The sequence below is a fragment of the Saprolegnia diclina genome (assembly GCF_000281045.1).
Source record: "Saprolegnia diclina VS20 unplaced genomic scaffold supercont1.13, whole genome shotgun sequence".
NCBI classification, from domain to species: domain Eukaryota; phylum Oomycota; class Saprolegniomycetes; order Saprolegniales; family Saprolegniaceae; genus Saprolegnia; species Saprolegnia diclina.
Window position 1 is genome coordinate 465,580 of NW_008246080.1, and position 13,945 is coordinate 479,524.

General features: G+C 58.5%; 8 protein-coding genes across 8 annotated transcripts; 2 read left to right on the forward strand and 6 right to left on the reverse strand.

The window, feature by feature from the left end:
• The first annotated feature begins 106 nt into the window (after positions 1-106).
• SDRG_05119 (hypothetical protein) lies at positions 107-1,183 on the forward strand. The gene has a single exon (XM_008610814.1). The coding sequence runs from the start codon at positions 125-127 to the stop codon at positions 1,109-1,111; it is 987 nt and encodes a 328-aa protein (XP_008609036.1). The 5' UTR covers positions 107-124; the 3' UTR covers positions 1,112-1,183.
• Positions 1,184-2,423, reverse strand: SDRG_05120 (hypothetical protein; the record flags this gene model as incomplete). The annotated part of the gene is made up of 4 exons (XM_008610815.1): positions 1,184-1,260; positions 1,322-1,423; positions 1,470-1,794; positions 1,842-2,423. 4 exons carry the CDS (start codon positions 2,421-2,423, stop codon positions 1,184-1,186), a joined length of 1,086 nt encoding a protein of 361 aa, XP_008609037.1.
• A 2,177-nt stretch (positions 2,424-4,600) lies between these two features.
• On the reverse strand, positions 4,601-6,783 carry SDRG_05121 (hypothetical protein). Its single transcript, XM_008610816.1, has 6 exons — positions 6,236-6,783; positions 6,078-6,182; positions 5,645-6,026; positions 5,073-5,593; positions 4,949-5,031; positions 4,601-4,897 (listed from the first exon to the last, which is right to left on the reverse strand). Exons 1-6 carry the CDS (start codon positions 6,756-6,758, stop codon positions 4,646-4,648), a joined length of 1,866 nt encoding a protein of 621 aa, XP_008609038.1. The 5' UTR covers positions 6,759-6,783; the 3' UTR covers positions 4,601-4,645.
• A 386-nt stretch (positions 6,784-7,169) lies between these two features.
• Positions 7,170-7,942, reverse strand: SDRG_05122 (hypothetical protein). The gene has a single exon (XM_008610817.1). It carries the CDS (start codon positions 7,915-7,917, stop codon positions 7,534-7,536), a length of 384 nt encoding a protein of 127 aa, XP_008609039.1. The 5' UTR covers positions 7,918-7,942; the 3' UTR covers positions 7,170-7,533.
• A 193-nt stretch (positions 7,943-8,135) lies between these two features.
• SDRG_05123 (hypothetical protein) lies at positions 8,136-8,987 on the reverse strand. Its single transcript, XM_008610818.1, has one exon. It carries the CDS (start codon positions 8,892-8,894, stop codon positions 8,187-8,189), a length of 708 nt encoding a protein of 235 aa, XP_008609040.1. The 5' UTR covers positions 8,895-8,987; the 3' UTR covers positions 8,136-8,186.
• Positions 8,988-10,171: 1,184 nt separating this feature from the next.
• Positions 10,172-11,614, forward strand: SDRG_05124 (hypothetical protein). Its single transcript, XM_008610819.1, has 3 exons — positions 10,172-11,117; positions 11,166-11,323; positions 11,373-11,614. Exons 1-3 carry the CDS (start codon positions 10,308-10,310, stop codon positions 11,581-11,583), a joined length of 1,179 nt encoding a protein of 392 aa, XP_008609041.1. The 5' UTR covers positions 10,172-10,307; the 3' UTR covers positions 11,584-11,614.
• On the reverse strand, positions 11,580-12,174 carry SDRG_05125 (hypothetical protein; the record flags this gene model as incomplete). Its single annotated transcript, XM_008610820.1, has 2 exons — positions 11,580-12,059; positions 12,100-12,174. The coding sequence occupies 2 exons, from the start codon at positions 12,172-12,174 to the stop codon at positions 11,580-11,582; spliced, it is 555 nt and encodes a 184-aa protein (XP_008609042.1).
• Positions 12,175-12,631: 457 nt separating this feature from the next.
• Positions 12,632-13,569, reverse strand: SDRG_05126 (hypothetical protein). Its single transcript, XM_008610821.1, has one exon. It carries the CDS (start codon positions 13,529-13,531, stop codon positions 12,704-12,706), a length of 828 nt encoding a protein of 275 aa, XP_008609043.1. The 5' UTR covers positions 13,532-13,569; the 3' UTR covers positions 12,632-12,703.
• Between the last annotated feature and the right edge of the window lie 376 nt (positions 13,570-13,945).

The following is a 13,945-nucleotide window of genomic DNA, read 5'->3' on the forward strand; positions in this document are numbered from 1 at the left end:
AATCTTCCAGCGATGTTGAAGCTGCGGCGTTTCGCCCAATGGCTTTGCTTTCTATCCGGATGTCCGGATACGAAGCAAATCTTGGCTGTTGTGTCAACAGGCAACTCGCCAATTTTCCTCCTCGATGCACGCGATCACCCGCCGCCTCTCGCCGCTTGCCGCCCGCCCGCTCCGCCGCTGGCGCAGCGACGCGTCCAACATCTCGCTTCTGCGCGAGTGGATCCAGCCGACGGCGTCGGTGACCAAGCTCCAAGACCTCTCGTTCGAGACGCTTGCGATCACGTCGTCCCTCGATGGCGCCGCGACCAGCGGCAACGCCGGTGTCCAGGACGGCGTCTTGAACGTCCGGCTGCATCGCCCAAAGAAGCTCAACGCGTTCGACATGCAGATGTGGAACGAACTCGATGTGCTTTTCCAGGCCATCGAGCACACGCCCGAGGTGCGCGCGGTGGTCATTCGCGGCGAGGGCCGTGGCTTCTCGTCGGGCATGGACCTCGGCGTCTTTGCGGCCATGCAAGAGCTCATCACGTCTTTCGAATGCGAAGGCCGGAAGCGCGAAGCGCTTCTCGGTGTCATTGCGCGCTTTCAGCGCATCATCTCGGCCCCTGAGCGCTGCCGCGTGCCGGTCATTGCCGCCGTCCACGGTAGCTGCATTGGCGGTGCCGTTGACTTTGTCACGGCCTGCGATATCCGCCTCTGCGATACGAGCGCCGAGTTTAGCGTCAAGGAGGTCGACCTCGCGATCGTGGCCGACGTCGGCACGCTCCAGCGTCTGCCGAACCTTGTCGGCGAGCAGCGAGCCAAGGAGCTCGCGTACACAGGTCGTAGCTTCTTTGGCGACGAGGCCGAGTCCATGGGCCTTGTCCTCAAGAGCCACGCAGATGTGAACGACCTCTTTGAGCATGCGACCGCACTCGCCTCGACGATTGCGGCCAAGAGCCCGCTTACGATCCGCGGTGTGAAGAAGGTCGTCCAGTACCAGCGCGACCACTCGACGCAAGACTCGCTCGACCAAGTCCAACTTTGGAACTCGGCGATGCTGTACAGCGCCGACTTGGCCGAAGCCATGACGGCGATGGCGACGCGCAAGCCGCCTGTCTTTAAAGATTAGGTCATCTCGCCCGTCGTTTTGGAAATATCGTAAATAAGACAACTTGTCATTGTGTGCGTTACCACAACTACATCACGGCGTGGTGACGAGAATGCACGACGGGCTCTCGAGGCACGTCGACTCGACCGAGAAGCGGCGTTGAAGACTCACTAGGGGGTGACAACATCAGAAAGAGCATCGATACATCGAGAATGGACAGGTTGTCGATACCTTTGTGATCGCGGAATGCCTTGATAAACCAAGCGCTCACTGCTAGCATGAGCACTGAGACGACGAGAAGGAGCGTCACCGCCCACGACGGGGCTCGGTTGTCTAGAGTCAGATTGAGCAAGTGAAGGGCAACGACGCAACCACATACCCGAGGCCGACGCTGAAGTTGTCGCTGTAGCACCAAGTGGCTGCATTCGGACGCTACCCGGCGGACAGTGCATGGTGACGGACCGACCGGCAATCGAGAACGTGATCGGAACATGCTGGAAAAATGGAAGTCCCAAGATCCACTCGGTGCCATCGCCGGCGCTCAAGAGCAGTCGTCGCCCGGCGTCCAAGTACAACTCTGGTGTTAGAAGGAACGTGGTTGATGCGTTGCCCAGTGTAAAGCGCAGGGTCGGCAAGGCGACAGTGGTCGGACACACATAGAAACCGTCAATGATAGCGCACGCTGTGAGATACCGCGCCGCCATCTAAGCACTGGTTGAGCCATCGAGAGGTGTAGAAGTGGCGTACGTACGGTGAGCAAGAGGCTTTTTGGCATTTGAATGGTGGGGTGTGTCGCGTTGAGTGCTACGGGACAGAGGGCGTTGGCGCAGGCGGGCGCGGGTGCACCAACTTCGAACGAAAGACTCGACATGGCGACTGTCCACGTCGGCGTCGGCAGCAAAAGAAGCGGCAGCGAGACAGGCGTCAAGGCCGCTTGCGTATGGTAGATGTCGTCGAGACCGTTGAACACGATCGCGCTGTGTGTCGGGGCAAGGTACACGGTAAACGTGTCGACGCCGACGAGCCCGGACGTGTTGGCGATCGGGCGACCGAGGCCGAGACGACCGTCCGTGCCAAAGGATGTTGTAGTAGCTACGACACTGCCGTTGTCGATAACGAGAGCGCTCGACGCCGCGACGCCGGGAACGGTGATGGACATTGTCGTAGTGTCGGGCGAAACGGCGTACACCGTATCGTTGACAGTGACGTTGCCAGTATATTGCCAATCGAGGCCATGCGGCGTCATCACCAACGGCAAGCGCACCACAGAGCTGGCGAGAGACGTGGTTGCCATGAGCACAGCGACCACGGCCGCACACTGTCGGGTGATCATGGGAAAGCGGTGAAATGGAAAATGCGCCTTGTTACTGTCACATTGCTACAGGCTGCCCACGACACGATGAATACCCAATCCTCTACGACGGGGCCCGGCCTGTCCCAAGATGCAAAAGTGCGTGAGGCACGCGAGCCATCCACTGCGCAAGCATTGCCCACGTGGCACGCCCAGCTGCGATTACCGTCGCGGCACAGAATGGCCCAGGAACGTTCTCGCATGACATCTCGCGACGAGACCGATGCGGCAAGGGCCTCCATGGTGTTCACGCACAGATCGACGTTGGACGACGAGGGTAGCAAGCTCTTCTTGCGCCCATGTCCCTGCTATAGCGGGCAATTGCTCGGTGGTGCGTGCGTCGAGAACGTTGCTGGAACGTGCGGCGACAGGACGTTACCAAAATGACCCACCACCTGTCCACCTCAAGTCAGCCACATCGGCAGCTTTTGCAGGTCTCGTGGCAAGGTTGGCAAAATAACGGTTATTTGATTTTTCGTTACGTTATAACGGTTCCTAACCAGGTTAGTAACAGTTAGTACCAATTGGGTAACACATGGACTAAGCTAGTCCATGAACTGTTCTGATTGGCTGAGACGAACAGCGTCGCTTTGATTGGCCACGTCTCCAGCCAGCTCGTGCTGCCCTTTGTACCGGTACCAAGTTCTGGTGGTGCATGCGCCATGACCAAGCGGAGGCACGATAACTGGCGGTACTTCGAGAAGCAGCACGACTTGCTGCGCAACCACCAGTGGTGGAAGATGTGGTGCAAGGCATGTATTGAAGCCTACCAGAACATGGGCCTGGATGGGAACGGCGCCGTGTCGGAGCCCGAAACGCTTGAATCCCGGCCGGCGAAGATGACCAAGCACGTCGAGGAGTGCCGTCACATCGCTGCCCAGCTCGATCGACAACGTGTACGACAAGAAGAGCGCGCGGACGCCGAGCAGACCGCGCGAGAAGAGCACGAACAGCCTCGTACCTCGATTCACACGTTGAGCATGTTGCAGCGGCGCCCATCAAAACCCGTCCGCTAGTCGACTCCAAGAATTCGCCTTACTTTGACTGCGATCTCTCTCGGCATGAAGTCGAAACCTTCCACCGCCTGCTCCTTGATGTCCTCTGGAATTTCGGACGAGCTCGACGCCATGGGGATGACCGAGTCCGAAGACCCAGTGATTGAGCAAGGCGCAGACGCCATTGCGTTCTGGTCTGAGATCCTCGCTTTGCTGGGACTGGACGACTCGGCGTTATCACCTACTCATGCCATGGCCGACCTCGTCGAGACTCAAGAGCTCGTCGCCCTTGGGCCCCGCCCGTCTTTGGCGCCTCCAACTCTACCTGCAAGCCCCTTGCCACCGCTCTCGGACACCAACGTCGCGTCGTACCCGCAATACGCCCTTTCTGCGGACCCTACTGCGCGGTCGACTAAGGTTACCCTGGCAGCACTTTTTGGCAATGGCATCGTGCTTCCGGCTTTGTACAAGGCGATTTATAGCACATATGCGCGTATATGACTGCGGTGTTGATGTGGGAGCACGTATGGGCTAGGTACGCCGCGCGCCTGCTATGGGTTATGGCCTGTTACGTTATAGGATTTCGAGGCATTAACATAACAGTGTTAGTAACAGGTTAGTAACGTAACGTTATTGCGTTATAACGGTTAGGTCCGCATCCTTGCTCGTGGGTCTTGGGACGCGTCGTGGCAAATGCAAGAATGAAGCACACGCGTCAGCATTGCAAGTGACCGAGACGGGGCACGGGCAACTGCGAACCCCGTGCCACCACCTCCTCCATGGCACTTTGGTTCCTGTTTGTCCCATCCTCATAGCGACCAAGGTGACCTCTTCGCCGGCGATAGAGGTACCGGTATGCATCGAGGTTCTGTGGCATTCTTTGTGTGCGTGATCGATTACCTAGACATGGTTGTGGTGCGTAATACTAGCAGTGCATAAAACGCAAGATGTATGCGGTGGTGCCTCCGTGACGTGCACGACTCGCGTTGCGTGTCTGACTCGACTGCAGGATGCTCCATCTTTGCAGCTTTACTAGCGCCACGCTTGACGTTATGAGCTGACGTCGTCGTGGTGCACGTGGCAGCTGATGTGAGCACGCGCTTCCCGCCATGGAGACGCTTTTGAAATATGGCTTCAATCCTGCGGTAGCAGATGTTCCTTTTTCGTGTGTATTCTTTTTTTTTTGCATTTTCTTTTATTGTCAGTAGATTAGCTCTTCTTGGCCAGCATCCCCATGGCCTGGAGCTTCTCAATGTGTCCTTGGAGAAGCGCGGCAGCGGGAGCGTCCCAGTACGTCCATCCGCTCCGCCCGAGTGCATCGGTCGTCGCGAGGTCGGCACCGTACTCCAATAGGAGCTTCCCGCACCCGACGTTGCCGTGGACGGCCGCGCAATGCAGGGCCGTCCATTTACTCCGGTCGATCGCGTCAATCTCGGCGCCGCCAAGCAGCAGAAAACTCACCTACAAAAAAGGATAGTAAGCGAGCCGATCTACTCGGCAGTTGGATGAGACCGCGCCTTCCATGCCGCGGGAGGCTGCCCAGTGGAGCGCGGTGCGCCCCTCCTTGCTCTTGTGGTTGACGTTCGCACCGAGCTCTACTCGAATGGTTTAGTGTTGTCCGTCAACGACCAAGTACCGAGAAGTCGAGAGATGACAGTGATGTGCCCGTTGGCCGCCGCACACATGAGCGGTGTCCAGCCGGCCACGTCGACAGCGTCCACGTGAAGGGCGGGGGCGGCGTCAACGAGGGCATGAATCGCCTTGAGCGCGCCGTGTTCTGCTGCATAATGCAGAGCCGTCCACCCCGCACCGTCTTTGGCGTTGACGTCGCAGCCGTTGAGCGCCAGCTCGCGGAGGCGCGGGAGGAGCCCTCGACCTGCGACCGTGCGGAGTTCCTCCCCAAATTTGAACGCTGGCGTGTACACGGTGGTAAAGTAGTTGAGGAAGGCTTCATGGGAGACGCCGTCGCGGGTGATGGTGGGCGGAATGACGGGCGCGACCTCGCCCTTCTTGTGCACGGGAGGAGCCGCGGCCGCGGGGTTGGGCTCCTCGATGGGTGTGCACTGCAGCCCCGACGTTCGAAGTGCGTCGACACTTGTACGAATCGAGAGCTCTTTTAGCGCCGCGACCACGGTCTCGAGCGTCAAGAGTCCGTCCCTAGGTGCAGAAAGGCCGTTATTCATCGCCGAGACGGGTTCGAACCCGGACTTTGGGTCGTGGCGGGCAAATGCCTCCGAGGCTTTTGCAAAGTCGAGCTCGCGAAGCTCACTGATGCGCGCCATGGTGACTTTAACAGGTCCGTCAATGACGCCGCCGTTGCTGACCAGCGTCGTGACACGGGCGATGGCCTCGGGGCGCTCGCCAACAGGGTTGTGCACTTGGTGCACGAGGAGCTTGATCGTGCTCTGCATCGGGATCAAACCGTCGAGTAGACGCATCTCGAGTGCTTGCTGGTCCTTGTGCCACGTGGCGGTGACGGCGACAGGGCCCAACACATGCAAGGACGTCGGTGGTCGCACGTCGAGCGAAATCTTTGGCGTCGCGTCCATGTCCCAGCCGCCGTCATGGGCGAGTTCGACAAGAATTTTTCCTATGGCACGACATTAGCCGAGTGCACAAACATAGTCGCAGAAAGTAGTACCGCCGGCGGGAATCGAACCCGTGACTTTCAAGTCGAGCGATACGTCTGCGACGGCATTCGGACAGCAATTGAGTGGCATCCAACGGCGCTCGCCCGCGATCAACCCTACAAGCACACACGTCTCGGCGTCGTTTTCAACAGAAGAGGCCTAGATGTACCGGGGACGAGCGACGGTATCGTCATGCGCGTTGGACCGTCAATCACGTGGCCGCCGCGAGTCGAGGGCGGCACCGTGTTGCGAGCGACCTTCTTCTCGAACGTCGTCGCGACGAGCTCCCCGCTTGGCGTTGCGCACGCCGGTGTCGCGACACCGGCCACGGTCAGCGTGATCATGGCACCGGCCTCGATGTCTTCGTCGAGGGTCGTGACGTCGAGCGTGTGGGTGGCGCGGTGCCACACCGCCTTGGCGCGCGGCGACGGACGCCCCGCGGACGCGGCAACCACGACAAGCGGCACATCGGGAAAGCCCCAGCCCGTGTCTGGAAACACAAACACGAGCTTGCTCTCTTTGGGGAGGTTGCCAGAGGTCGAGAACGTCACCGAGGCCGCGCCGAGCGTTCCGGGCGAGTGGAGCTCGGCCTGCCACACACGAGGCCCGTGGAGCGTTCCGGGCACGACGACGCGGTGGCGCTGCGCGAGCTTGAGGTGCGCGCCGCGTTCGAGCTCGTCGTCGTCGGCCATGCCACCGACTTATAATCGAGTTGGCTATTGTAATCTATTCTTGGCGCGCGTCTTTTGCATTCGAGGTGGTGAACCCTAATCTCGTTTGTATGGTTATCGACCTCGATGAATGACTCCAAGTAGCCGATTCGCTCGCGTTACGTCGGCCGAATGCTACATGGACATACTTGGTACGCCGCAACCATCTCGCCGAGGTACCCCTGCCAAGTCCATGGACAATTGCCGTCAAGGCGGCGCGAGTCGCTCACATGCACTTGCACCATGGCCTCGTTCAAAAGCCGGGGCAGATGGCTCTCCGTCGCCTTCTCCGGCTCCACGCTCAACACGAGTGGCACCTTGCCCCGCGAATCGCGCTCCTGCCTCCGCCGGCCTAGATCAAGATCAACGCCAGCGCCAACACAACGAAGAAAGGCCGACAATTATATTTAGAGTAGATTTACGTATCGATTTTAATAGTCGACCCACTTCAACAACCATCTCGCTGAGGAAACCAGCATGAGGACGAGCGATTCGGGCGTCGAAAAATCCCCAGTTCATCAAGATCATGCGGGGCTCAACTGATGATGGAAAACAAAGGAACGCGTGCGAGGACCGGCGTCCTTCTTGTCATGGCTGTCGTCAAGGGGACTGCGTTGGCCTCCGCAACGGAGATAACGCACTGATGAGGGACGCACGCTGGTGGCCGGGTCATTGTCGTAGCCATTTGTGGTTTATCATGCACGGAGCAAGACCCTATATTCCTACAAATGCATCTTCTATTTACACCAAGTCGCTTCTACTTGGTGGCGTCGCGGGCGGCGTCGATCACGACGCGCGTAAAGCCAAACGCGGCGACCGACACGAGCACAAGACCAAATCGAGACGCGGCGTACGGCCCCGACGTCCGCGCAAAGTCCTTGAAGTTCCAGTCGTTGACGTTGGCCGGCGCAGAGAACGTCGTCCATTTCGCATACGTGGCATTCGAAGCGAGGGCGCGGGCCGTCGCGTTGTACGTGGCGACGGACGCGACCGCGCCGCCAAGCACACCGAGGCCCGTCATCGGCGGCGACGCTTTGGCGCCCACGACCGTCGTCGCGACAAACTCGCCCGTGTGGTAGGTAGCGTACGCTGCGACGCTGCCGCCGATAGCGCCGCCTGCAATGATCACCGGGAGCACCATGGTTGTGTCTTCTTGCGCGGTCAACTGGAAAATGAAAATGATCCCAGTCTGCAGCGTCGTCTGAGCGATGTTTCGGCTCAGAATGACCTGTCGCGTATGGCATACAAATTCCAAGTCTACCAAGAGCGTCCGTGATATCTGTGGCGATTGCGTCATCGGACCCAACGGTGTTGATGCAAAGCCAACGCCTTGCGCCAACGAGGGTGGACTCAGTTGAGTTGACGAGTTGTGGTAGTTGGTAAATAAATAGTATTACACAAAAGACACGCTTAGACCGTCGCGACGCGGTGGGTCGCACGCTGGGACCGCCGCAGCACTTGGACCTGCGTGGACGCGCGTTCGAGCCGGTTCTCCATGCACCCAAGCTCCTGGTCGAGACCGATGACGATATCGTCCGAGCTCTCGACCTTGGCGAGTGCAATTTGGAGAAGGTACTGCGCCTGCTCGAGCTGCTCGTCTTGCTTGAGCACAAGCACCCGAAGCTTCTCGATCGTCTCGATGAGCTCGCTGACAGTCGGGTCGCGCGCCCCCGTGGCTTTGGCCAGCGCTTCGTCGGTGTCGCGGAGGTCGGCCGTGAGGCGCACCGTCTTGCCCTTCAGATACGCGCGGAAGCGGTCGAGATCAGAAATCTGGCGCGGCTCGTCCGACTCGTTGTGCTTGGCGAAGAGCTGCGAGAGGACATTGCTCTTGCGTTTCTTCTTGACGTCGCTCGCGCGCGGCGAGCCGGCCGCGTACGTTTCCAAGTAGCGCTCGATTTCGCTGTTGACGTGCAGATCGTAGGCCAAATGGAGGCGCTCGACCTTGAGCCGTGCCTCGGCTTCGATCGCTGCCGTCCGCCGCTTGACTTCGCGCTCAATGTACGCTTCGATGTCGGTCTTGGCCTCGTGCGCGGCCTGGGCCTTCTGGCGCTGGCGCTGCTGGCGGAGCTTCCGCGGCAGCTTGTGCGTCGTCGTGATCCCAACCGAAGGCGGCAGCATCACTGCGGAAAAAGCAAACTGGTGAAACGCGCCACTTCAGCGCGTTTGTGGCAGACGGTTATTTAAATGCATCAGAAAATAGATAGGCTAGAAACACCCAACGGTCAACCCACTCTATGCGGTGCACGCGAGCGAGCGCGAGACGGTGAGAACATACCCTCGCAGGGCAAGCCGACGCATGACCAATGGTCTCATCAATGGCACTTGCACTCTGTTGGCGACGACTGATCGCTACGATGTATCAGATACAAATAGCAAGGATCTTCAAGACGAGGGCGCTTCGTGGCTGTGAGTAAGCTACTTGACTCTTCTTGCTCCAACGCCAAGCAAGATCTCGGAGCACGAGGCAATGGAGGACCTGAGAAATAGGTACACAACGGCACCTACCATGCTGGGCTCGACTACTCGACCTTTACAGTGCATTGCTGTCGGGAGTAGAATCGCCCCGAGGTCACTCACGACCTACATGTACACGTCATGGATCCCGCGTGTACCCAACTTTCGCGTCAAGAACCGCAAGGAGACATCGCCTCATTCCAGCGGCATCTCTCTCCCTCAGCGTGAGGGAGAGAGAGCGTAGCTGGTGACGGCAACTTGCGTGCGTTTAGACTCGCGAGGTGCGAATGGGGTGGCTATCTTTTTTATTGTACACTCCGAGATGGCAGCACCACGTGGTGCGAGAGAGCCGTCGAGTTGGAATGACCCGCGACAGCTCGCTCCGTAATGAGATGTAAAATTTTAGGCAAGGAGAGACAGCACTCATTGACGCTAGGACGTCCTACGCGATGTACACTAGGTGCAGCTCGTTTTGGGTATAGCTCCCGCGGCGCCTTTCCCTGCAGCTAATTTGACCCAAACGAACGGTCGCAGACCGCCACGTCATTGTCGACCAAGGCTCGAGGCTTGGTTGATGCGGAGGAGGATGATGTGGATCATGCACACAGCTTGGTCCAAGCGTCTGAACATCTCGACATGGATGCTCCGCGACGGAAGAGGACGTACTCGATCGCCAGCGTGACGCACGCTGTCCTGCCGGACAATTATGGCAGCAGTTACGGACCTTGTCCGTGGCTCCGTGTGTGCCCAAAGCCACTCGGGTCAACGGCACTAGTATGTTCTTGCGATTACCGACTCTTTCAGGTACTGAGCATTGAGTACTGAGTATATACTCTTGAGCTTGGTTCGGACGCGCAGGTCCTTCGCAGCTTCCTTCGTGCTGCACATGCGGCGTGTCAAGCTGGCGCGTAATGGGAACGGTAGTGGCATATGCCGAAATTGACTATTAAAAGAGGCATATGCCGCCCACATAGCCGTTACGGGGTCCGGATAAAAATCCTGCCAAACGATTGGCCGAAATCGCTGCAATTGATTGGCAGCCCACAAACGCGTTTTATAAATTCCGCACCACGAAGCATGAGCGACGCCAAGATGAACGCCAAGGACCGCCGGAAGCTCAAGCGTGCGCAGGAGCTCGCGGCCAAGGAGGTGACAGCAGTCGAGGTCATCGTACCCGAGCCCGTGGCCGCGCCTGCTGCGCCGGCGCCTGAGAAGGCCACGCCGGTTGCTGCCAAGGCCAAGAAGGAAGAGCCGGCGGCGGACAAGGCCATTGCTGCGCCTTCGGCTGCAAAGGTCAAGAAACCGTCTTCGGCGCCCAAAGAGGAGGAAGAAACGAAGGCCAAGACGGCTAAGGAGCGCAGCCTGGAGAAGCGTGCGGCGACGCGCGAAGCGCCGACCGAGACAACCGACGAGGCCTCGGGTATGAACGCCAAGGCACGCCGCCTTGCACAGCGTGCGGCCCAACGTGCGCCTGCGACAGCTGACGGCGAGGCGCCTGCCAAGCCCGAGTCGAAGCCGCGTCCGGCTAAGCGAAAGCTGCCCGAGAAGGAAAACCCGAACGAGAAGCGCATTCACTTGACGCTCTTCCTTGGCCAGCTTCCGTTCTCGGCGACTGAGGACAAGCTTCGCAAGCACTTTCATGAAGCCGGCGAGCTCAAGGTGCGCATGGCGACCGACAAGAAGACGGGCAAGTTCAAGGGCACGGCGTTTATTGAGGTCAAGGACAGCAAGGCGCTCGGCGCGGCGCTCTCGCGCCACCACAGTCTTCTCGACGGCCGCCGCATCAACGTCGAGCTCACAGCCAACGGCGGCGGCAAAAAGTCGGAGCTTCGCACGTCGCGCATCAAGGATCTCCGGGAGAAGCAGAGCGCCAAGCAGATTGAAAAGGTACTCGACTCCATCGTCCTCGCTCCGAATATGCTACATCGATCGCAGGTCCGCGCGCTCCTCCAAAAGAACGTCGACAACCCCGAGTGCAAGCTCACGCAGGACGACGTCGACGAACGCATGACGGACTTTCTCTCGTGGTTCGACTACGAGACGGCCAAGGTCGCACTGGAAGAGTTCAACCGCTGCGTCAACGAGACCGTCATGTACTGTCGCTTTGTTAGCTGCCGTCCAGATCTCATTTCTTATGTTTAGCAACCGCCGTGCCTTCTTTATGGGCATCCTCAAGCGCTTCCGCACGACGGACGGTGTCGAAGACCGTCCGGCCAAGAAGCCGCGCACCAACGACAGCAAGCCCGCGTACGGCAACAAGCCCGGCTTTGGTGGCAAGCCCGGCTTTGGTGGCAAGCCCGGCTTCAAAAAGCCCGCCTTCGGCGCGTCGAAACCGAGCTTTCGTCGCACTTAAATATATTGATTCGATTTCTTAGCAAGGCGAATATGATTGTGGTCGCGCACGTGGAGCTTGGCACAGAGCAATAGAATCGTGCGCTCGGCCGCTTGGCGCTGCCGCGCCTCGTCGCGGAGCTCGGCTTGAAGACTCGCGAGCTGACTCGTGACCTTGGCCGTCTCGGCTTGGACCTTGGCCTCCAACCGGTGCTGCAACGAGAGCGTCGACTCCATCGAGTACGTGGACGATGCTGGACTAAGCGACGATCGCGAGCAGAAGGATGACGTCGACCGAGATTGCCCCGACGACGACGCTGGCCGTCGCCCGACAATGGTCTGCACACGCGGCGTCACATCCGGAATGAGCGTGCCCGTGACGCCGAGCTTCATTCGCTGACCGCGCAGCCGCTTCATCGCGTCTGTCGGCGGGAGCTCACCGTCGTGCGCTTTCGTTTGGATGTCTTCTTTGGCGACGTGGCAGCGCCACAAGAGGTCCTACGCGATCCGGATACGGTGCGATCGAGGCCGTGTCTACCTGGTTCCACGGCGTATCGGCGAGCGTGCCCTTGTAAAACTTGGCCTGCTGCGTCGACGAGCCCCACGAGCACATGTCCGACTGCGTCTCTTGACAAGCGCCCGATGCGCTATAAATAGCTTGCGGCTCGTGACGTGGCAGCGTATGGGACAAGAGATCGCTAACGATGTTCGATGTGGGCGGTTCGACGGCAACGGCAACGCCGAGACGAGGTCGTAGCCTCAACGGCTTGTCGTGCAGAACGCAGGACCCGAGCTGGAAATGGCAAGTGTGATATGGCCGCGATAGGCACTCGTCGACTGAAGTAATCACATGGGAAAAGACACCGCCCATGGATACACCTCGTTGAGCGATGCGAATCTTCATGCTCTGTGAGCAGCCAGCGACACGGACAGTTGGAGCAGATATGTTCAAGGCCCGTTGCCGTGGTCGGATTGCAAGCAGTCTTGTGGCCGGCTGTGTTGCCGAGGACCGAGTGCACGGAGGCTTTTGCTTCTGCTTGGTGCGATACCATATCATGTACGAAAGATGGGTACTAGTAGTGGCAAGGCCAAAAATGTATGGCCTTGGTAGTAGTGTACTATGATATTACGGCACAACGCAGTTAGTTGGTCTTCTTGGCCGACGCCTCCTTGCGGGGCGTCTGGCAGTACGACTGGATAAAGAAGTGCATAAAGAGCCAGAAGAGCGACTGGATGTACACGAGGTACATGACCGAGACGTTCATGGGCACGCCGTCGCACTTCTTGGAGATGGTCATGTAGGCCTGGACGTTCATCATGACAAACTGGATGAGCTGCATCGTCGTGAGGTACTTCTTCCACCAGATCGTCTTGGTGTGCGCCGAGACAAAGTAGTACGTGTACATGATCGTGTGGATGAAGCCGTTGAGGATGATCGTGAGGTAGACATCGCCGTCGTAAAGCACGCGGATGTTGAGCCAGTAAAACGAAAAGATCGTCAAGTGGTGGTACACGTGCAAGAACGAGAGCTGCTTCCACTTCTTGCCGACAATGATGAAGAACGTGTCCATGAAATCGAGGATCTTCGAGACGTAAAAGAGCCACATGACGTTGCCCATGACCGGCTTGGCCACGTTGCACGCGTTGCACGGCAGGACCGAGTAGTCGTGGCGGTAGGCCTGGATGCCGGCCTCAATGCACATGTACGAGCAGAGCGCAATCTGGATCGGGTTGTACACAAACTGGAGCGCGCTTGTGTTCATGGCCGGGACACCCGCCTTCATGACGAGCGTGCCGACAATGACAAACGCGAGGTAGCCGAGCGCGATCGCGGCGGCGGTCGAAAAGTCCGTCATCGCCCAGTCCTTCGAGGGCGAGAGCTCGTAGCGGCCCGACGGGTCGGCCCACTCCAAGATGACCTTCTCCATCGGGCGCACGGCGGCGTCAAACTGCAACCAAAGGGCTTCCATCGTCGGCAGTGTCGGGCAAAACCAAGAGTGAGCTCGGGAGACAAATCCTCGGTCATCGTTGCGTTGGCGTGGCGTCTTTTTATTCAAATAAGTATACAAACATCAAGTTGCGAATGCGCAATGTAATACCGATTTCGCCCAATGGCATCGCACGGATCCGACTTTTTAGTGCACATACAAATACCAAGTACACAGATCATATTTTTATGCTACGATCCGACGATGCCATTGGCTGTTGCCGGATCGGTCCGCGATGATGCCACGTTCCCCTGACGATTGGGGACCAGAAAATGGGCCAATGAGAGAGCCATCCCGTGGATACCTGCCGTTTGATTGGTTCAAAAGCAGAGATGGGCGATTCGAATTTTAATAGAGGATATTTTATGATAATCAAACGTTTGTATGGAAGGAGGT